The sequence below is a fragment of the Marmota monax genome, unplaced genomic scaffold, assembly GCF_021218885.2.
Source record: "Marmota monax isolate L192 unplaced genomic scaffold, Marmota_monax_Labrador192_F-V1.1 WCK01_AAM20220418_F8-fsc00022, whole genome shotgun sequence".
Taxonomy (NCBI): Eukaryota; Metazoa; Chordata; class Mammalia; order Rodentia; family Sciuridae; genus Marmota; species Marmota monax.
The window spans coordinates 27,674,999-27,695,766 of NW_026695215.1; the positions used below are offsets into that span (position 1 = coordinate 27,674,999).

The 20,768-nt window shown below is 47.7% G+C and overlaps 4 protein-coding genes across 10 annotated transcripts in view; 3 read left to right on the plus strand and 1 right to left on the minus strand.

Moving 5' to 3' along the window:
- The first annotated feature begins 5,869 nt into the window (after positions 1–5,869).
- On the plus strand, positions 5,870–10,675 carry Nicn1 (nicolin 1, tubulin polyglutamylase complex subunit). The gene is made up of 6 exons (XM_046431350.2): positions 5,870–6,088; positions 7,328–7,504; positions 7,742–7,855; positions 8,837–8,908; positions 9,217–9,321; positions 9,406–10,675. Exons 1-6 carry the CDS (start codon positions 5,957–5,959, stop codon positions 9,445–9,447), a joined length of 642 nt encoding a protein of 213 aa, XP_046287306.1. The 5' UTR covers positions 5,870–5,956; the 3' UTR covers positions 9,448–10,675.
- On the plus strand, positions 9,499–15,769 carry Amt (aminomethyltransferase). 2 transcript variants are annotated; one of them, XM_046431346.2, is made up of 10 exons: positions 9,499–10,818; positions 11,054–11,234; positions 11,338–11,505; positions 12,191–12,271; positions 13,056–13,187; positions 13,590–13,668; positions 13,953–14,098; positions 14,181–14,361; positions 14,705–14,860; positions 14,963–15,769. In XM_046431346.2, exons 2-10 carry the CDS (start codon positions 11,145–11,147, stop codon positions 15,139–15,141), a joined length of 1,212 nt encoding a protein of 403 aa, XP_046287302.1. In that variant the 5' UTR covers positions 9,499–10,818; positions 11,054–11,144; the 3' UTR covers positions 15,142–15,769. The 2 variants fall into 2 exon arrangements, with proteins under 2 accessions (XP_046287302.1, XP_046287301.1); XM_046431345.2 differs by having other exon boundaries at positions 10,812–11,234.
- Positions 15,770–16,027: 258 nt separating this feature from the next.
- Tcta (T cell leukemia translocation altered) lies at positions 16,028–19,517 on the minus strand. 3 transcript variants are annotated; one of them, XM_046431349.2, is made up of 3 exons: positions 18,881–19,506; positions 18,478–18,532; positions 16,028–17,443 (listed from the first exon to the last, which is right to left on the minus strand). In XM_046431349.2, the coding sequence occupies exons 1-3, from the start codon at positions 19,101–19,103 to the stop codon at positions 17,401–17,403; spliced, it is 321 nt and encodes a 106-aa protein (XP_046287305.1). In that variant the 5' UTR covers positions 19,104–19,506; the 3' UTR covers positions 16,028–17,400. The 3 variants fall into 3 exon arrangements, with proteins under 3 accessions (XP_046287305.1, XP_046287303.2, XP_058430891.1); XM_046431347.2 differs by lacking the exon at positions 16,028–17,443 and adding an exon at positions 17,450–18,337 and having other exon boundaries at positions 18,478–18,576; positions 18,881–19,517; XM_058574908.1 differs by lacking the exon at positions 16,028–17,443 and adding an exon at positions 18,074–18,337 and having other exon boundaries at positions 18,881–19,517.
- The window catches only part of Rhoa (ras homolog family member A), a 47,687-nt gene continuing 46,433 nt past the window's right edge, over positions 19,515–20,768 (plus strand). For all 4 annotated transcript variants that reach the window (XM_058574909.1, XM_046431353.2, XM_046431352.2 and 1 more), the window contains exon 1: positions 19,515–19,708. The gene's annotated coding sequence lies outside the window, so the exon portion shown is untranslated. The remainder of the gene's footprint in view (positions 19,709–20,768) is intronic.

The following is a 20,768-nucleotide window of genomic DNA, read 5'->3' on the forward strand; positions in this document are numbered from 1 at the left end:
TAACCCCAACCCTCTAGTACTTTTTACTTTTTTATTTTGATACAGGGTCTCACTGGGTTGCATACAGCTTTGCTAAATTGCTAAGGCTGGCTTCAAACCTATAATCCCCCTGCCTCAGTCTCCTGAGCTTCTGGGATTACAGACATGTACCACTCAGGAAAAATGGTTACATTTTAACCATGTGATTTTGTAACTTAAAAATGGCTCCACTCACTTTTTTTTTTTTAATATTGCTCAGAAACAATGATGGTCACCTTTCTGGGGTGGATTGAACCCTTCCCCACTCAAGAGGATAAAGCAACTGAAGTCCATCCACAAGTCCTATCAGAAATGTACCATGCGCTGGGCTGAGCACAGTGGTACAGGTCTATAATCTCAGAGACTTGAGAGGCTGAGGCTGAGTCAGGAAGATTCCAAGTTTGAAGCCAGCATTAGTAATTTACTCAAAGGGCTGGGGGATGTGGCTCTGTGGTTAAGCTCCCCTGCCCTGGGTTTATCTCTGGAACAAAAAAAAAAGAAAGAAAGAAAGAAAGAAGGAAGGAAGGAAGGAAGGAAAGCAAGCTAGTCAGGGAACCCTATTCTGTGTGCTGTCTCCCTTGTGCTTGAGCATAAGAACCATTAAATTCTTATTTGTTTGGTATTTGCCTTTTGTGATTTTTTTTCCTAGGACTGAGCAAAAGAACCCCAGGCTGAGCTGATGGTAGGTTAAACACTAATCAGTGTCCTGGAAAGCTTGTAGTTAAGAAGGTCTCTAAAGAATATGATAATGAAGGAAGACAGGAAGCTGGACACATTTCTCATCTCCAATTTTTTTTTTTTTTTTAGTTCAGGGATTGAACACAGGGGACCTTACCCACTGAACCACATCCTCAGCCCTTTTTATCCTGAGACACAGACACCTTAAATTGCTTAAGGCCTTGATAAATTGATAAATTGCTGAGGCTGGTTTTTTTTTTTTTAATTTTTTTTGGGGGGATGGGTACCAGGGATTGAACTGAGGGGGGGCACTCTACCACTGAGCCACATCCCAAGTCCTATTTGGTGTTTTATATAGAGACAGGGTCTCACTGAGTTGCTTAGCGTCTCGCCATTGCTGAGGCTGGCTTTGAACTTCCAATTCTCTTGTCTCAGTCTCCCCAGCCACTGGGATTGCAGGCTTGCCCTGAGGCTGGTTTTGAATTTGTGATCTTCCTGCCTCAGCCTCCCGAAATGCTGGGATTATAGCCTGTGCCACCACACTAGGCTTCTTATCTTTTATTTTGAGATAGGATCTGGTTAAGTTGCTTAGGGCCTTGCTAAATGTCTGAGAGTGACCTAGACTTGAGATCCTCCTGCCTCAGCCTCTCTTTTCTTTTTTCTTTTTTTTTTTTAAAGAGAGAGAGAGAACATTTTAATTTTTTTTTTTTTTTTTTTTTTTTAGTTTTTGGCAGACACAACATCTTTGTATATGGTGCTGAGGATCGATCCCGGGCCGCACGCATGCCAGGCGAGAGTGCTACCACTTGAGCCACATCCCCAGCCCCTACATCTAATTTTCTTATAAGAGTTTTATAGTTTTAGATATTGCACTTATGTCTTTGATGTTAATTTTTGTACATGGTATGAGATAAGTATACAACTTCATTCCTTATGTATTTATTTGTTTATCTGATGATACTGGAACCCTGAGGCACTATACCACTGAGGTATACACCCAGCCCGTTTCTTAAAAAATTGAGACAGGGTCTGCCGATGTTGCTGAAGCTGGCCTCAAACATTCCATCCCCTTATCTCAGCCTCCTGTGTCACTGAGATTATAAGCATGTGTCATCAAGCCCGTCTCAACTTTATTCTTTTTTTTTTTGTACTGGGAATTGAACTTATGGTGCTTTACCACTGATCTACATCCTTAGTCTCTTTATTTTTTATTTTGAGATACATAGGGTCTCACTAAATTGCTTTGAGCTTTGTTAAAATGCTGAGGCTGGCCTGGAACCTGTGATCCTCCTACCTCTTGAGTCATTGGGCTTACAGGTGTGTACCATGCACTCTAATTTTTTTTTCTTTCTGTATTTGGGATTGAACCCAAAAGCTATCTACCACTGAGTTATCTCCCCAACACTTTTTATTCTGAGACAGTGTGAGGATGGCCTTAGGCCTGAGCCTAAGCAACTCCATTTTAAAAACTCCAGTTTGAAACCTGCAGTTTCACTAGGCACACCCTCAGAGCCTTCCAGTATGGCCTCAAACAAGTTACTTCCCCTCACCCTGATAAACAGAGTGAAGCCCCTGGCAGGCTGTCCTCTCCTGATAAGAGGGAAAGGCCAGAAGATCAGGGTGGAGATCACCAGACTAGATGATTCTGATCCCAAGGTATATGATGTCACTGAGAAATCTGGTGGTAGCTGATAAGGTTGAAAGGGGGGTCAAACCCCCCAAATTTAGTATAAATAATAGAGCAAATGAACAGGGATTCAGCCAGCCGAAACAAGGATGCACTGGAGCTAGAGAGCCTAATGAGGACCTGACATTCCCTCTGCTTGATCCTCACTGATCTTAAATTGCCTCGTCTGAGCCACAACTCCTCCCTAAGATCCTCTCCTCAACAGTCATCTACTCCAAGCCAGGAAAAGCCTGCCTTGGTTCCAGATCTGGTCACCTTGGTCTGAGTGAGTGTGCATCTTCTGGACTTAAAGCTTAAGGCTTAAGACATTTGAACTTTGCATGCAAAGGGAATGTCTGTCATTAGCTTATCATTCCCTATCTCAAGGGAAAGAAAAAAGGACAAAATTACAACTTTTTTTTTTTTAATTTTGTTTTTGGTACTCGAGATTGAATCTTGGGGGTACTTTACCACTGAAATACATACCCAGCCCTTTTTTATGTTTAGAGATCTCACTCAGTTGCTTAAGGTCTGGCTAAATTCCTCAGGCTGCTCTCCAGCTTGTGATCCTCCTGTCTCAGCCTCTCAAGTACAGATTACAGGTGCATGCCATTGTGCCCAGCTTCTGAGTTAAGATTTGATGATTATTATCTCTTTTTATTTTGAGGTAATTCTTTCCTGGGCTTTGAGTACTTTCCTCACATGCATGAACTGATTATTACTCAGCTGAAGGCTCAAGGGGAACCCCTTGGAGATCTTCAGAGTAATCTCTCTTTGGGTTTTGTCCTTTTTAGCCTCTAGACATTTTTACCTTCTTAAATTATCCAGTTTTGCCTTTTCAACACAGGAGTCTACCAGATCCCACCTGGATTCCTCCTCTTTGTGCTTGGAAACACTCTTTAGACATTAAGCTGGGATAATCTTTAAGTTCATTTCATGTCTTGTCTTTAAAATCTTGTGTGAGGGCTGGAGTTGTGGCTCAGCAGTAGAGTACTCGCGTAGCATGTGCAAGGCCCTGGATTCAATCCTCAGCACCACATAAAAATAAGTAAATAAAATAAAGGCATTGTGTCCAACTACAACTAAAACATAAATATTTAAAAAAAATCTTGTGTGACTGATTTGTAATATCTAAAAGCCATTTTTTTCATATATTTTGTCTTGTCCTTTAGTGGAGCCAAGTGAGAGGGTAAGTCCTTTCTTGGTGACTCTATTTTGGCTTTAAGTGGAAATTCCTAAAATCAAACAATAATTTGTTCATTTGGAATATACTTACTGTGCCCATCGTGTTGCTAAAAGATGTTGGACATAGTCATTAAACAGAGAAATTTAATTCCTGCCTTCTGCTCTACATGAGCCAGTGTGAGAGACAGGCTTTAGGTGAGGATCAAAATAAAACCTGAAGACCACTATGACAATGTGTAATGACCCAATTAGTCCAAGAATTAAGAAAGGATTCTGAAAAATTCAAATTTAAAACTAGACTAGGAGCCCAGCATTGTGGCACACACTTAGAGTCCCAGCTATTTGGGAGGCTAAGGCAGGAGGATTGCAAATTGGAAGACAGCCTGGGCAATTTAGCTAGACCATGTCTCAAAAACTAAAAAGATGTTGGGTGTGGTGGCACACACCTGCAATCTAAACAGACTGGGAGGCTAGGCATGAGAATCAAAGTTCAAAGCCCAGCCTCACCAACAGAGAGGTGCTAAGCAACTCAGTGTCTCTAAATAAAATACAAAATAGGGCTGGGGATGTGGCTCAATGGTTGAGCACACCAGAGTTTAACTCCCGGTACTCCTGTTGGGTGTGTGGGAGACCCTGCCTTTTGGTTTTATTTCTCCCATGGGTTTTCTCCCTGCTGAAGTTAAGTTTCCATCTGGCAAGAAGAACATCACCTTAATACCTTACCCCTACTCCTCTCTCCAAAGGCCACCAAAGTCAAAAGTCTTCTTGACCAATCCCCAAAGAACACAGTGTCCACTCGCCCTACTTGAGTTACCATGCCAATCAGCACCTGCAAAGTCACCAAGCAACCCTTCTTAAGCTGAAGCTCTGCTCTCTTCCTCTCCTTTTCTTCCCCTTCCGGCGGCTCCCCCAATGAAATCTCTTGGTTGAATATCCGACTGGGTTGAGTCACTCGCCTTTCACCCCCCAAACAAATAAATAAACTAAAAAGAACTGAGCATCTAGTTCAGTGTTAGAGCACTGCTGAGTTAACCCCTAATACCAGCAACAAAACAAAACAAAAACAAAGACTAGAATAAAAGTGTGGAAATGTGGGTTAAGAGCAAGATGTAGAGTGTCCTGGGTAGAGTAGAATGTGAGGAGGCTAGGAAGGAAGAAGGCAGTATGTGGGAGTAACTTGAGTTAAGGTGCCCAGTTGGAAAAGGTGGAAGGTACTGACCAACTTGTTGGTAGGGGCTATTCATGTTCCAGATCCATGGACTTATTAAAAGAGTTGTACTTGGGTCTAAAATCGAGGGACTCGGGCTGGGGATGTGGCTCAAGCGGTAGCACGGTCGCCTGGCATGCGTTCGGACCGGGTTCTCCTCAGCACCACATACAAACAAAGATGTTGTGTCCAATAATTAAAAAATAAAATAAAATTCTAAAAATAATAATAATAATAAAAATAAATAAAATCGAGGGACTCAGTGAGGATTCATATTGAAAAGGTCAACCTACCAGAGTATAGGCAATGGAGGGGTTCCCTACCAGAGAGCTATGAGGTTAGATTTATCTGCAATGAGAGGCTACACAAGTCTGTGTTTGTGGCTGTGCTCTCACAGCAGGAGCCTGAAGGCCAGAGCCTGTCTGTACTCTCTGGATGCCTTAGAAAGCCTGTAGTCTTCTTGGATTTGGGGAAGTCTCTGTTCCAGCATGGGAAACTTTCCTGAAAAGGAAATATCTCAGGAACCTGGAAGGATCTAGTAAGGGAATCATTAGCTTAAGTCAAAATAGAGATGAAAATGGCCAGGAGACTAAAGGTTACAAATTGTTTCCCCTGACAATGGCCTAGGAGGAAACAGATTATTTCCTATCACTGAGGGTTTCCAGGCCTGGGCTGGAAAGTACAACTTCTTTAGGCCATTCCTTGGTCTGAACTTTGCGATCCTCCCGCCTTACTCTCTGGGAATTACAGGCGTGCGCGACTGCACCAGGCATCCTCAATCCCTTAAAAAAAAAAAAAAAAAAAAGTCTAATATCTATCTTTGCGATTAAAGTTGGCCAGTCGCTACGCTCACTCATGTTCATGGCTATATACACAGTTAAGTGGCTACCGCCCTACCGAATCAAATAGCAGAGATTCAGAGAGACTGGAAGTGCTACAAGTGGACATAAAGGTTTGGATTCTGAAAAAGTCGACCGTTGCAGATCGCAGCGGATAGTGGACTTTAAGGTTCCCATCGTGATTGGCTAAAGGAAAACTTCCGCCGGCACTTCCGACTCCTGGCCTGCCTTGAACGCCGGTGATTGGCTAGCCTGGCCAAGTGCGAGGCTTCCCGGGAGTTGTAGTTCTTGGTTCTTTGCTCGGAAGCCAGGAAGGTTGGAGGCTCCGAGCGACGACTCAACCTGGTCGCGGCTGCTGGCATCATGTCCCGCGTGTCGGTGCCCTGTCATGTGAAAAGCACTGTAGCCCTGCAGGTGGGCGACGTACGGACTTCCCAAGGCCGGCCTGGCGTGCTGGTTATCGATGTCACCTTCCCCAGCGTTGCGCCTTTCGAGGTGAGCACGCCCCTTGCGCAAGACCCGGGCGCCTGGGCGGGGCAACTTGGAAACTTGGGCGTTTCCCAGAAGAAATTGGTTACTGAAAGCCTCTGTATTCTTGTACTGCCCTTTGACCTTACGAATTAATAAATCACTCATTTATTTATTTCTTCAATAGAATATATAGTGTTTATTAGAACTTTCTGCCCTGTTCTCTTCCACATCTCTTCCCCGCATCCAGAAGAGCACTGGCAGCAGGGTGCCAGAGAGTAGGGTATATGATACTGGAAATACTACACACACACACACACACACACACACACACACTTAGAGGTAAAAGATCAGGTCAGTCCTTGGTCACAGCTGGGGATAGTTAACAATGATTTACCGTGAAACCTACCTGCCTCCCCATTCTTGCAGTCCCTGTCAGAGGTCAGGTGTAACTCATTTCTCATTAGAGCCTCCCAATGATTCCAGGTTTTACTCTCCAATTGCATTTCTATATCAGCTGGCAGAGTGACTGAACACTGAGCGAGCTCAGCACAGAGGATAAATCCTATTTCTAAAGGACTGGCATTGAAAGCCATTCTTTGTCTTGTCCTCACCAGCTCTCTGGGCCCCATGCACTTTGGGTTACAGTGTGTGGTTATCTCCCAAGTTTTTCCTTATTGTCACCTGGTAAACTATTGAGAGGACCTGACAGTGGAAATTCTGAGTTAGTAGGTTTGAGGTGGACCCTGGACACCTGTATTTTAAAAAATTTCTTTGGATGACTCTGATGTGTATCCAGACACATGTTAAACATATGGCAAGATCTGCACTCATGGTTTGTTTGCATGCACTTACTCATTTAGACTGTGGGTTCTTCTAGAAAAGCAAAATTGTGTTTGGATCCCAGCGGTGCTTGTTGGATTGTTTAGCAGATGAGTTGGAGATGTGGCTCTGTGGTAAAGTGCTTACCTAGTATACATGAGTCCCTGGGTTCAATTTCAGCAATGAAAGAAACAAAAACTAAAGCAAAACCAACAACAAAATTGTTTAGCAGGGCTGAGGATGCCCCTCAGTGGTAGAGCACTTGCCTAGCAAGCTCAACGCCCTGGGTTCAATCCCCAGCACTACACACACATACATACCTACACACCCACACACATACACACACATTTAGCAAAAGAGTGCATTTCAAAAGAAAGAAGATAGTGTCTTTGATCCTTTCAGATTCTGGGCCTGATTTGTCATGGTGAGTTTTGTGTGCTCTAGTTGCAGGAGATCACATTTAAGAATTACTACACAGCCTTTTTAAGCATTCGTGTCCGTCAGCATACTTCAACACACTCACCAGCGAAGTGGGTGACTTGCCTGCGGGACTACTGTCTGATGCCTGATCCACACAGTGAGGAGGGAGCCCAGGAGTATATATCGCTGTTCAAGCACCAGGTCAGCTTGACCTCAGCATGGCCAGGGAAGCCAATATGAGGACTTAGAGATGTGGGGGTTAGATCAGTACACCAGGAGGGAAGACAGGGGTGGGGGGGGACTTGTTTGGGCTGTGGCTTCCAGGTATGTTCCTTGGAACAACTACCGTTTTTTCCTTTGCACTTGCTCACTGCTGTTTGGGAGGTTCCTGGGAAGTGAATTGGGTCTTCTCTGGGTTCTTGTTTGTGTATATGTCAGATGCTGTGTGACATGACCAGAGTACTGGAGCTGCGTCTGATTCTACGGCAGCCATCACCACTGTGGCTGTCTTTCACAGTGGAGGAGCTGCAGATCTACCAGCAGGGACCAAAGGTAAGTGACTAGCTCAAAGCTGTTGGTTAGCCATTTTCCCAAGAGGCTTCCAGGTAGGGCTGGAAGAGTTGGGGCAGTGGGATCGGGTGGGTAAAGAGTGAGGATAGTGAGACTCCGGAGTCTTTCATGGAAGTTAGTTGCATGTGAATGCTAGAAGTTTGTGAGGAAAGGTGGGGGCTCTGTGTCCATATTCCCTGGCCATTTGATGGGGTTCTTTTTTTTTTTTTGTCTTTTTTGGAACTGGGAGTTGAACCCAGGGCTTTGCGAATGCAAGGCAGACACTTCCACTGAACTACCCACCATTTTCAGAGTTGGAATCGTCAGGACACACTTTCTCCATCCCCTCCCTACAATTGGAGATTGAACCCTTGGGGCACTTTACCACTGAGCTACATCCCCAGCCCTTTTTCTTTTCTTTTTTTTTTTTTTTTGTGGTACTAGGGATTGAAGCCAAGAGCACTTTGTCACTGAGCTACATTCCCAGTCTTTTTATTTATTTATTTATTTTTTAAAGAGAGAGAGAGAGAGAATTTTTTTAATACTTATTTTTTAGTTTTCGGTGGACACAACATCTTTATTTGTATGTGGTGCCAAGGATTGAACCGGGCCGCACACATGCCAGGCGAGCATGCTACCGCTTGAGCCACATCCCCAGCCCAGTCTTTTTATTTTGAAACAGGGTCTCGCTAAGTTGCTGAGGCTGGCCTCAAATTTGTGATCCTTCTGTCTCAACTTCCAGAGTTGCTGGGATCACAGGCATGTGCCATATCCAGCCAAAAGAGACTTTTTTGCTGCTTATGTTTCTGGGGCTTCCTTCTGCATAGCAGGAGAACTTAGTAGTCTGACTGTTCCCTTGAGCTTTGTGGGCCTCTTGAACAGGATTTTTCCAGTGTCTGAGGCTCAGGGCCCCTTATCTCTGCTCTCAGGTTCCAGAATTATCCCACTATGCCTTACTCAGAACAGTATACCTTTGTTTTGTAGAGCCCCTCCATGACCTTCCCCAAGTGGCTGTCTCACCCAGTACCCTGTGAACAACCTATCCCCCTCCCTGAGGTAAGCTTTCACCCTGGGTCTGAACCACATGTGAATGGCTCTGGTGGCCCTTTCTATAAGAATCTGGGGCTGGACCCAAAACCCTTAGTTCAATTTATGACATTTTCTTGGGAACATTTTGGGATTTGCAGTATCTCTGGTGTTGGGCTGGGCTGCCTACCAAACATCAGGCCCCAGCCTTGTGTTTCACAAGTCATCTGGAATACTCATCTTAACTAGAGGGCTCCATAGGCTATCTTGGCCTCTTTAGAGCTCTAAGGGTACTTCTGGGGAGAGACTCCTGGCCACTGACCCCTCCTTTTGAGCAGGGTCTTCCAGACCCCAGCAGGGTGTCTTCTGAGGTGCAGCAGATGTGGGCACTGACAGAAATGATCCGGGCAAGTCACACCTCCACGAGGATCGGCCGTTTTGATGTGAGTGACTGTTTCCTTGTTTGGCTTGCATTTGCCCTGAGCAGGTCAGACCTGATAGTTTTTTTTGTGTGTGTGTGTTTGCAGGTGGATGGCTGTTATGACCTGAACTTGCTCTCCTACACTTGAGCAGTGGCTCCTAGCTGAGACATTGGCCTTTCAATGCCCATCCAGGCTTGGTTTGGGCTACCAGAGGCAGAATTGTGTATCCTGTGCATTCCAAGTGTTGCTTGCATGCCCATTCTGACTGGGCCACATTTACAGATTCAAGATTCTTGGGGCTTACTGTATTACTTCAGCATGAGTTCCTAACAAGGATACACTCTGTCTTCCATCTGGCTGCAACACAATTCCTTCTTCTACCCTAAAAATACTGAAAATTCCTGAGCACCCTCTGCCCCTTCTGCCAACAAGCACACCCCTGTCTTCTGCCAGTTCCCCTACCCTGACTGCAGTGGGCTGGGATGAATCTGCTCCATCTAACCCTAGAAGGTTACTGTTCCCTTGGCACTCATTTATTGGGAAGCTTGATGAAGAGGTGCCCCATTCATTCCTCAGTTCCCCCTCATGGCCTTCTTTCCCTTTGGTGTTATTCCTACAAAACAAATTTCCTGTTTAAACTCAGCTGCTACCTGCCTACCAGGCAAAGCTGGAGATCTAGGTATCCTGAGTTCCTAGATCCCTGAGCTGTCTCCTGGATGTGTTCCATTGGGCCTGGACAGGTGCCTCTGGCAATACTGGAGCCTGAAAATGAGAACTACAACCTGTGTGCCATCTGACACAGCTCAAAGCATATCCATGTTTCTTTTCTCAGTTGGTTCTTTGCATTTGTGCTCAGCATGAGGGGTCAACCTTGGTAGGTAGGTGGGATCCAAGTGAGTCACTGGTGCCTTTTAAGAGGCTAAGGTACTTCATCAACCTGGGCCAACTGTTGAATGATGCAGGCACTTCTTCCTTCATGTGAGAAAGTCTTGATTACTTCCAGTTCTTCCTAGCTTTGCCCCTGGGGGAGTATTATGAAGGCATATTGCAGGTTGTCTCAGACATGGCAAACTGGACGTATGCGGCATAATAGTTTTCTGGGGGAAGTTTAGTCGAGTCACCATTTGGTTCCCACCCTCTGTTCTCACCCATCAGCCTTCTTGCAGGTGGTGTCTATCTTCAGGGTCATTTACTTAGCCCACTCAACTTTTTCTGAAAGGATGATGACCATAGTCCTGTGTTCAGGAAACAATACCCCTCAGTGTGTGTATATGTGAGTAAAGAGGACCCTGGGGTTGCAGGGATCATATGATATTCCCAGCTATGTTCCCAGTACCCAGCACAGGACAAGATCAATAAATACTTGTGGAATGCATGATTGTGCTGGCTGCCTGTGTGTTCCTGTGCAATAGTTGGAGAACCCTACACGAGGACAGGCTGCAGTGGTGCTCTGCCTGCCAGATTGACTCCACCTTCTTGTGACCTCTCCATTCCTCCATTTGACCTTACACTCCTGAGGTACTGAATGTGTGATTCAAGCCTTTCAGCCCCTTGCAAAACTTTGACCCTTTGGAGGCAGGGCTGGGGGAGGGCTAGCCTCCAGCTTTGGTTCTAGGCAGCCTAGTCTACTCTGGACTGCCTGACCCGCCTGGATTAGGTCTTACTTGAGGCTGCTGGGAGTGGTTGCACTCTGAATCCCAGCCTGCCCTCGGGGCTTCCCGCCCCCTTTTCTGATCCTTTGCGCCTTGGGAAGACCTGTTCGGGTAGGGGCTTGGACTACATCTCCCGGCGTGCCTGGCAGAGTGGTGGCCTCTCTACGCCATCTGCACTAGTTGCCAGCGACGATGCAGCGGGCTATGAGCATGGTGGCCCCTTTGGGCTTTCGCCTGCAGGCGCTTCCCTCGGCCCCAGGTCGCCCTCTCAGTTGCTCGCAGGTGGGATAAAGGGTGTTGGAGGTTTGCTGCGGGTTTTGGCGGGTGGGGGAGGGATGCAGCCAGGAACTAGGGCCCTGATGGCACTAAACCGGGCTGCCCACAGGATGTGCTCCGCAGAACTCCGCTCCATGACTTCCACCTGGCCCATGGCGGGAAAATGGTGGCATTTGCGGGTTGGAGTCTGCCCATACAGTACCAGGAAAGTCACATTGAATCGCACCTTCATACACGGCGACATTGCTCGCTCTTTGATGTCTCTCACATGCTGCAGGTGAGCTATGAGAGTGTGTCTGCTGCTGAAACAGACCTTCCTCGACCACAGTGTTGCACTCCTCGGCTTTGTTTGCTGGGAGCGGGATTCTAAAGACAGCCCATAAATAGCTGGAGGTCTAAGGGTTTTTTGGCAAGGCCAAGAAACTCAAGGGGCTGGCTGATTAACTCAGGGTTTCCTTGATCATCTGTGTATGTTCTCTCCTGCCTGTTTTTGCTAACTGTATACCTAAAACTGTATACCTTAATGCCCTGGGTTTTCCAGAGCTGGTACAATGCACCGGGTTGGGTATTGGTTTGGAAAAGTGGGTATTTCAGTAAAATGCTGTATCCCCCTTAAGTCCAATAACACCCTAGGCTGGGAAATGGGAGTGGGAGTGAGGGGTGCAGAACTGAAAGACTCACCAATTACTTTGGTTGGACTGTCTTGTGAATTGAGAGATGCCTCCTTGCCTAGTGCTTTGTGTGTGTGTGTGTGTGTGTTACTGGAAGCCAAACCAAAGGGTGCTCTGCCACTAAGCTACATCCCCAGCATTTTTTATTCTTTTGAGACAGGATCTTGCTAAATTGTCCAGGCTGGCCTCGAACATATCTTCCTCCTGCCTCAGCCTTTCAAGTAGCAAGGGTCTAGTGGCCTTTCAGATGCAGCTATTGCAGTGGCCTAAGGCTTTTGATCTCTTTCCCAGACCGAGATATTTGGTTGTGACCGGGTGAAGCTGATGGAGAGTTTAGTGGTTGGAGACATTGCAGAGCTAAGGCCAAATCAGGTGAGCCCTTTTATTTCTGCTCAATGGGTGTTCTTAGTCACGAGCCAGCAATCAGGCTGGGTCCCTGCCTTAAGCTTGAGGACATAGACATAGATCAGATACGGATTCTTGGGCCTTAATGTCTTGAGGAACTCGGATCTTAGGTCATTTCCAGATGCCTAGCCAGCTGTGGGATGCTGTCCCAGCATCATCACATCAGGCTAGGAGGCCAGAAACCAAGGTTTTATGTATAATTTCTGGCCTTTCATGCTTCCTATCCCCTTGCTATTCAAAGTATGGTCCCTAAGCCAGCAGCCTTACTGCCTCCTGGGATCTTGTTAGGAATATACTCTCAGACATTGCTCCAGACTTCTGAATGAGAACCTTTATTTTGGCAAGATCCCCAGGTGATTCATGAGACCTTACAACCTTAGGTTCTTCATCCATTTAATGGGAAGGCTAAGGCCAGCCTTGCAGTATTTTGGTGGTTTATCTGGGATGAAGATGGACTTCAAGGTTTTTATCCATGAGCTGAGTTGTCTGGGTGGGATGAAGCAGTAGGTATTGGATATCATAGATTAAACGTGAGATGGAATTCTCAGTACTGCAGGGCATTGCCCAAGGTGGGGAGGAGTTGAAAACTTGGTGCGTGAGAATCAAAGACTCTGGATTTGAATCTAGCCTTGCCCCTTACAACTTGTACAGCCTGAGCTCTGGGCATGAAAGTTCATGGGTTTGTGGTGTCTGCTTACCCTTGGCTTTGGTTTTCTGGACCTAAAGCAAAAATGCTCCACTTTGATGCTAGGGGACACTGTCGCTGTTTACCAACGAGGCTGGAGGCATCTTAGATGACTTGATTGTGACCAATACTTCTGAAGGACACCTGTATGTGGTGTCCAATGCTGGCTGCTGGGACAAGGACTTGGCCCTCATGCAGGTATAGCCCTTCTGTGTTTCAGGCACTTTTGTTTTCCTTTTTCATAAAGCAGTATTCCGTGTTGTCCAGGTCACAGACAAGAGGCTCAGAAAATGGCTCTGAATGATGAATAGCTATAAGACTCAAGAGCAAGTCCTCCCTGAAGCATGCCAGGGTTTGGTTGTGGGTACTAGGGAACATGGGGAGGTAAAAGTGACCCTGGTCACCAAGTGAGCATCCTCTGGGGAGGGTAGAAGTGACAGAACTGAGCATAGATCAGCCTTACCATCTAGTAGATGTGTGACCTTCTAAGATGGGAACCAGCCTAGTATCTCATTGCTCAACACTGCAGTGTCCAGCCTATCGTAGGTGCTCAGTAAGTGGTCCCAGACACTGGTGTGGTGTTTCTGTCTTTCTTTTTAGGACAAGGTCAGGGAACTTAAGAACAGGGGCAGTGATGTGGGCCTGGAGATTGTGGATAATGCTCTGCTAGCCCTGCAAGGTGAGCGGTCTGGGCTGGATTGAACCTAACCTTTGTCTTCTTGGCTTCATCTACTGCTTAACACAGAGGCCGTTCAAAATGAAGGTGTAGATGGTATGATATTTGTGTGCCATAATTCTAAGGTATCTTTCTTTCCCCCCCCAACTATTGTTGGACCAGGGGCAAAGGCATCTTGTCTCAGAGGACTTGCTCAGGACTTACTCTAGTCACTGAGTAAGGGCTATAGTCTAGCTTTGAGGGGGGGCTGGGACCAGGACTCTTGATCATTGGCTTCTTGGGTCCAGGCCCTACTGCAGCCCAAGTTCTTCAGGCTGGTGTGGCAGATGACCTGAGGAAATTACCCTTCATGACCAGTGCTGTGATGAAGGTGTTTGGTGTGTCTGGCTGTCGAGTGACCCGTTGTGGCTACACAGGAGAAGATGGTGTAGAGGTATGTCAAGTGAATGGAGGGCAGTGCAGGGTACAAAATTTATAGGAGCAACTGACCACCTGCTCTCTGGTGTCCCATGCAGATCTCAGTGCCAGCCTCTGGGGCAGTCCACCTGGCAACGGCTCTGCTGGAAAACCCAGAGGTGAAGCTGGCAGGGCTGGCTGCCAGGGACAGCCTGCGCCTGGAAGCAGGCCTCTGCCTGTATGGGAATGATATTGATGAACATACCACACCTGTTGAGGGCAGCCTTGGTTGGACATTGGGTGAGTTGGGCTAGCACTGAAGGGATTCTGCAGGTTGGAGTGACCTTTAATGAGGTCAGCTGGCTTATAACTGCTCCTAACAGTTGGAGCAAGTGACTCAGCCTTGCTGAGCCTCCATTCCCTGAAGGTCTACTGTGGCTCTGCCCATTACAAACTGAAGACCCTCAGCATGGTTTTCTGTGGGTAGGAGGTGGTTGGCTGGCTGACTGCAGTGCAAGAGAGGAATCAGCCTGGGAGAGCCCAAATGATCTTGATGAATGTCATTTGGGGTCCTTGTATCTAGGACCTCTTGTGGCCAGGGCTTTTACAGGCTGTGACTTAGGTCTGATGTATCATGTTCCAGGGAAGCGTCGCCGAGCTGCTATGGATTTCCCAGGAGCTAAGGTTATTATTCCCCAGCTGAAAGGTGAGGTGCAGCGGAAGCGTGTGGGGTTGATGTGTGAGGGGGCTCCAATGCGGGCACACAACCCCATCCTGAGCACAGAAGGCATCATGATTGGTAAGTGATCCAGGGAAGCTGGGGAGCCCTTGTTCCTTCCCCAAAAGTGTTGGGGTATTGGGCTGGCATGGTGGTATTGACACATGGCCTATGCTTGGACAGGTACTGTGACCAGTGGCTGCCCCTCACCCTGCCTGAAGAAGAATGTGGCAATGGGTTATGTGCCCTTCAAGTACAGTCAGCCAGGAACACAGCTGCTTGTAGAGGTGCGGCGGAAGCAGCAGATGGCTGTGGTCAGCAAAATGCCCTTTGTACCCACGAACTACTACACTCTGAATTGAAAAAGGCCCAGGGAAGGGCGCTCCTCTCTGGAAGTCTACCTCTAGGGGGCATTCATTAGGGCTCAGTCAGGATAATGAGGAAGAATTCACCAGGAGTGGGCAGCTAATTAGAATTTGGCTCTAGTCTATTTGAGGAGGCCACTGAGACTACCCCTAAACCCCAATACATGCCACTGATTTCAGCTCACCCTATGTCCTATTTCAGTTCATAACCCCAGTAACTCTACTCTGCCATAAGTGCTGGCTATAAAGCAAAAGTTCAACTTTGTAGGGAGAATACCTGCCCAATCTACCTCACCAGTTTCTCACATTTCAGAGGGCTATTACTGTGGACAGTGTGAGCTTAGCAAACCTCCTTCACTTTGCTTTCCATGAATGCAAACTGCTTCCTCTCCCTGTACAGGAATGATTCTTGAGTCATGGAACATTGGCTTAGTTATTCCTATGTGTAAACCTGGGGGTGGGTGAGCAGACATGGACTCACTCTTCCACATTCCCTATTTGGCTTGGCCCACTGCCCAGTAGCAAACCATGGCAAATTTACCACCTGAGGTGACCTTCACCCCTGGGACCCATAACTAGACTTTACTGATTCCTGAAAAAAATTAAATGAGCTTATTCCTTCCAACTTCCCATGGTCTCTAGCTTCATTGTTCAGGGTTCCTGGGTTGTCAACCCAATGCCTGCATTCCTGGCCTCCAAGATGGGAGGACTTGAGAGAGCCAGTTCTATAAGAACTAATGGGAATACTGTCCTTGTTGGGTGCCCACCACCATTCCTCCAAGGAACTGGCATCACCTCTCATCTCTGCAAATCTTCGGCAGTTCCCCCACCAGCTGCCCCCTGTGCATGTCCACTTGCCTTGTTTGAATAACCACACAAGCAATGCACTTCTTTGTTTAATAAGCTACATCCTCACTTGGGCTTGGAGTGAAATGTGAGACCCTAAATGTATATGTGGTGGTGCCAGCAGATGGGTCTGGGGCTATGAAGAAAGCATCATCCTTCAAGCCAGATGACAGCTGTGAAGTGGGTACATAAGCTTGAGTGCAGTGCAGTCTCACTTCCAGTGTTTCTCTGTCACAAAAAGATCTGCCTAAGCAAAGGCTGCCAGATGGATATGTGACATCTAACAGAAGAAGCAGGCAGTGTGACACTGAGATAGCTGGTGGCCCAGCAGAGGCAAGCAGAAGTACAGCCATTAGGGAAGGAGGCAAGTCCAGAGCCACAATGCTTTCTGGAGGCAGTGTTTGTATAGGGCCATTTGCCATCTACCCTTTTGGAACCTCTCCTGGCCCACTGTAAAGAGGCCAAGGTTGCCTGGCTTGTGGCTCTTTCCTGTTGAGGGTTTCTAGGGGCTGAGATGTGCTTGTGGCTCTTAGGATGAGGCCCCTGATCCAGTTTAAGGTGGAAAATCATGAAGTTGCAAGGCATGAGGAAGTCACTATACTATAAGTGCTTAGTACTTTCCTATTGGGGGGGGGGAGGGTATAGACCCAAGATCCCATGGGTATTTAAACAATATGAGTGAGAAGCCAACCCAGGGGCTCAGCTTGTGGTCTCTCTTTCAGGCACCCAACTTTCTCCCAAGAAGTGCAGAGACATGAGGACAGATGATAAATGACAATTTCCTTTGCCTGGTTCATACGTGGAGAGCTCTGGTTGGGTGAAGGAGATGGGATTTGGTGCTTAAGTGTGGATGGTGCCAGCAGGGATACTCTGCCTTCTACTTAAATGGCCAGCTAAGTAATCATAGAGTAAAAGGCCAGGATTACCTGGTGCTCTGCCAATAAAGCAAAACCAAAGAAATTCAGGAAATTGAGGGCTTCAGGGAGAGCTGATTTTCCTTACAAATCTCAGATTTGGTCAACCTCTGGCTTCTTAGAGTGATACATCACTATGGGGTCACATCCCAGAAGGATAAGAAGGGAGAAAGGAAAAAGATAAGACAGAAAAGGGACTACTGGCCTCCCCACCCAAAGATTTCTCCTGAGCTGACACCGGAGAGAGAAGCAACATGTCTTCTCTCCTTAAGGCACCCGTATCAGGGTAGAGGAAAACTCTTTACTTGCCCAGTACCTGGGACAGTTGGAAACAAGTCTGAATGTAATGGAGGCCCAGTCCTGAAAGCATTGGGGTACTCTCTGCCCCCAATTCCAAACCCCCTGCAGTTGTCCCTGGGGTCTGGGTAGCAGCAGGACCCATTGCAAAAGCCAGCAGACCTCGTGATGCCTCTTGAGACTCTTCTGCTGCCTTCTCTTATTCCCTGTGAGTTTTGAGAGGTTCATTTGCTGCCATTTCCCTGAAGGAGATGGAAAGAGAAGAGACAGAATAATCTCCCCAGCCCCTTTACTCAGCTGGGCTCAGTAGAGCTGCACTATAATTCAGACCTTTAGGCTGATCTTTCACAGCCCACCCAGGGCTTACCATTTTCCCCCTGCAAACCTGTTTTTCTTGGATCCTTACCTTATGGAGCACCCATCCTACCTTAGTTGCCCAAGACAGAAAGCTGGGCAGTGGTAGTCTTCCTAAATGATCTCTTACCTTCACTCTTGGACCCCTTTATCTATTTGTCATCAACCAGGCAAATTCAGGCCACAACCTTGCTGAGTCAGTCCTTCAATGGCTCCTTAGGCCCTCCATGTCTACATGTTCAAACTCCACCATGACAGCTTTATCTATTCTTATATCACCTGTGTGCCTTGTTTTATCCAATCTCCATGCCCAATACACTAAACCATCCCCTGGCCTTTGATCTCAGCTTAGGTGTCTTGGGAGATGACTTCCCTGATCACCTGTGCCTCTGCACAGCTGCCCCCCCCCCCATTATAAATCTCTTGCTCCCTTCTATGAGCGGACCTGGGTTCTCCTTGTTCTCTGGGTCCAGTGTGGCATTTGCCAGTGGTAGAAGCTCAAAGATTTGGTGACTGAATGCTCTGATAAATTAGTTCTTGTTTTACAGATGAGGGGGTTGACGCCAATGAGATCAGTGTGGTAAAAATAGAGATTGGGGTAGAGCACTTGCCTAGAACAGAGGCAACTGAGGGACTTCCCAAGTGAAGGGCTTGGTCCCACATACCTGCCACTTCATCTCTGAAAATTATGACAGTACCACTAACCACCCCACAGGTTGTTGAACAGCATGCTGGTGATGATTCTCCAGACACTGGTGTCATGCCACCTTGAAGCTTGAACTCTGCATAGAAATTTAGAAGAGTGCTGCAAAGGACACTAAGCTGACGAACTGATACCCTGAGAATCCCCCTTCTTGTCAATAACACAGGGATGACCTCTATCTGCCAAGCATGGGGTTGGGGTAGAGACAGATTTACTCACCACGAAGGAAAATGCGTGGAGCCATCGGGTGTGGATCCATTCTGGCCTCCCAGACCTGGAGAAATACATCCAGAGCTGCAGCAGGCTGGGGATGGGGATCTGGGCAGACATTAGCTCAGGTCAGGGAACGGTTATTTTTGGTGGAGAGTGGTGGGGGTTCTAAGGGACTAGTATTATCTGGTGAGGGTTTTGAGGAACAGTTACTATGTGATGGATGGACTGGTGGGAATTCTGGCATTAAAATGGTATGGTGGCACAGGTCAATGCACAACTACAAATTCTGATGAGCCTCTTTGGGGGATCATTAGTAGTCTAAGGAGATTCTATGGAAACCAATGGTACAGCCTAGTAGTGGTGGTGGTGGTGGGTCGGCCAGCCCACGGAGGTTCGTAGGGAGCCTCACCTGGGCGGTGATATAACCCGGTCACTGTGTTCCCGTAGAAACCCCAGGCCAGCTGGATGCCCAAGAGACTTAACACCAACCAGAGCAGCAACAGCTTGAAGAGGGTCACGCGCATGTCCTGCGCCTCCCACTCCCGCAGGAATTCGCTGCCCAGGGCGCCCAGCGCGCCCAGCACCGTGGCCGGCAAAGCATGCAAAGACTGCCCAGACCAAGGTTCCGCCATGACTGGCCCGCGCCCCACCCGGGGTACTGTCACCCCAGTCCCTACCACGCAGGCGTATGGTCTTCCGGGTCAGGACCACCAGTGCGCACGCGTAATAAAAAGCGGAGGAGCCCTAACTCGCTTGCGCGAAGAGTTGGCAGTTTGGGGAGGAGTATTAAAACTGCGCAAGCGCACCCAACCCCACCCTGCTTACTTAAAGGATGAGTGACTCCGAAAGCATAAAATAGCAACCGGGTCTTTTATAGCCCCGGAGTTCCCGTGATGCTCCACGCGGCAGCAATGATTGGTTAGGCGTCTTGCTTTTAGGGCGTGGACGTGCTACTGAGCAATCGTGGCTGAGCTGTGAGTGCGCGCCCGCACGCGGGGCCACGACTGGCTCCGGCTCGAGCCCGCTGGGCGCCCGGGGGCGCGCACGTCCCTCCCCGCCCTCCCACCGCCGCCCGCCCTCCTTCGCTCGCGCTCCCCGCCCGCAGCCAGCCGCCCTCCGTCGGTTCTTTCCTTAGTCCGCGGTCGTCTCTGGAGCTACCCGTCCTAGTCTCAGAGCTTGCGACTCACGGACAGGCGTTCTCGGCGCAAAGAGGCCAGACTCGGAGTCGTCGTCTGAGGTGAGCGGGAGGATTCTCTCAAAGCGCCGCTGTTCCCGGGGCCCGCTCGGCACTTTTCCGGCCACCCGCCCACTGCCCCGCCGCGGCCGCGCCCCACCTGCTGCTCCGCGCTGGCTGCTCCAACCCCTGGACCCTGACCCTGACTCCCGGCCGGACCCCTTCCCCGGAGGCGATGGCCCCGCCCGCGCAGTCTCCGGAAGCGCGCCCCGCCGCCTCCAGTGCCCCTTCCCCCGCCCCGCCGGGCCTGGTGGAGCCCTAGCCGCCCGCCCTCCCCAGCGCTTCCTCTCTCGCGGCCGCGCAGGGTTGGGCGGGGACTCCGGGCTGGCGTAGGACCGCACGGTGTAGCCTGCCGCCGCGAAGCGCGCGTAGCGTTGGAGTTGAAATGATAAAGAAACTCTTTACAACTCCATTTTGCCGTTTATATTTAATATGCAACATGAACCACTGATTTATAATGGTGAAGATGGTTATACTTTGGATAGATTTCATTTTTTTATTGTATTCTTGGAGAGTGTTGTAATAGGTTGTGTTGAAATTCTAGGAGTTAGGACTGTCTTATTGGAGGAAAAAGGCATTTTTTCATTTAAAAATTTTTTAATGATTTAAGTGAGGTTTCATTAAAATAGTTGTAATTATACACAGCCTTAAGTCACTACCTTAATTAGGAATAATTTAAACATACTTGTTCTTAGTTACTGATTGGATTGTTACTGGTCATCTTCATGAGATTGCACTATTTATACCCAAATCAATTTGGTTAAAAAACCTTGATTAGTAGTTTATAGTGGAAAATTGGCATCCTTTTCCCCTCAAAGTTGGTTCCACGTGTTTTTTAATAGTCCTTATTTAAAACTTTTATCTCTGTTTTTTGTATTTTGACAATATTGACAAAAAATTATTGAAGGTGTGTAATCAGAATATAGTGTGTACTCTGCAGATAGATGATTGTCACCTTCAACATAGCTAGATTGAAGATATTCCTTTGAACATTTGACACACGTGACATTGGGCTGAAAATACAAGTCTCTTTCTTAATTGTAAAGGATGACTTATTGAAGGA

Coding starts and splice junctions, on each gene's coding strand:
- Nicn1 (XM_046431350.2), top strand. CDS start 5,957: ATGTCCCGCGTGTCGGTGCCCTGTCATGTGAAAAGCACTGTAGCCCTG. Junction 7,505..7,741: donor TATCGCTGTTCAAGCACCAG/GTCAGCTTGACC, acceptor TGTATATGTCAG/ATGCTGTGTGACATGACCAG. Junction 9,322..9,405: donor CGAGGATCGGCCGTTTTGAT/GTGAGTGACTGT, acceptor GTGTGTTTGCAG/GTGGATGGCTGTTATGACCT.
- Amt (XM_046431346.2), top strand. CDS start 11,145: ATGCAGCGGGCTATGAGCATGGTGGCCCCTTTGGGCTTTCGCCTGCAG. Junction 11,235..11,337: donor GCCCTCTCAGTTGCTCGCAG/GTGGGATAAAGG, acceptor GGCTGCCCACAG/GATGTGCTCCGCAGAACTCC. Junction 14,099..14,180: donor CAGGAGAAGATGGTGTAGAG/GTATGTCAAGTG, acceptor TGTCCCATGCAG/ATCTCAGTGCCAGCCTCTGG.
- Tcta (XM_046431347.2), bottom strand. CDS start 19,103: ATGGCGGAACCTTGGTCTGGGCAGTCTTTGCATGCTTTGCCGGCCACG. Junction 18,577..18,880: donor CGGGTTATATCACCGCCCAG/GTGAGGCTCCCT, acceptor ATGTCTGCCCAG/ATCCCCATCCCCAGCCTGCT. Junction 18,338..18,477: donor TCCACGCATTTTCCTTCGTG/GTGAGTAAATCT, acceptor ATTTCTATGCAG/AGTTCAAGCTTCAAGGTGGC.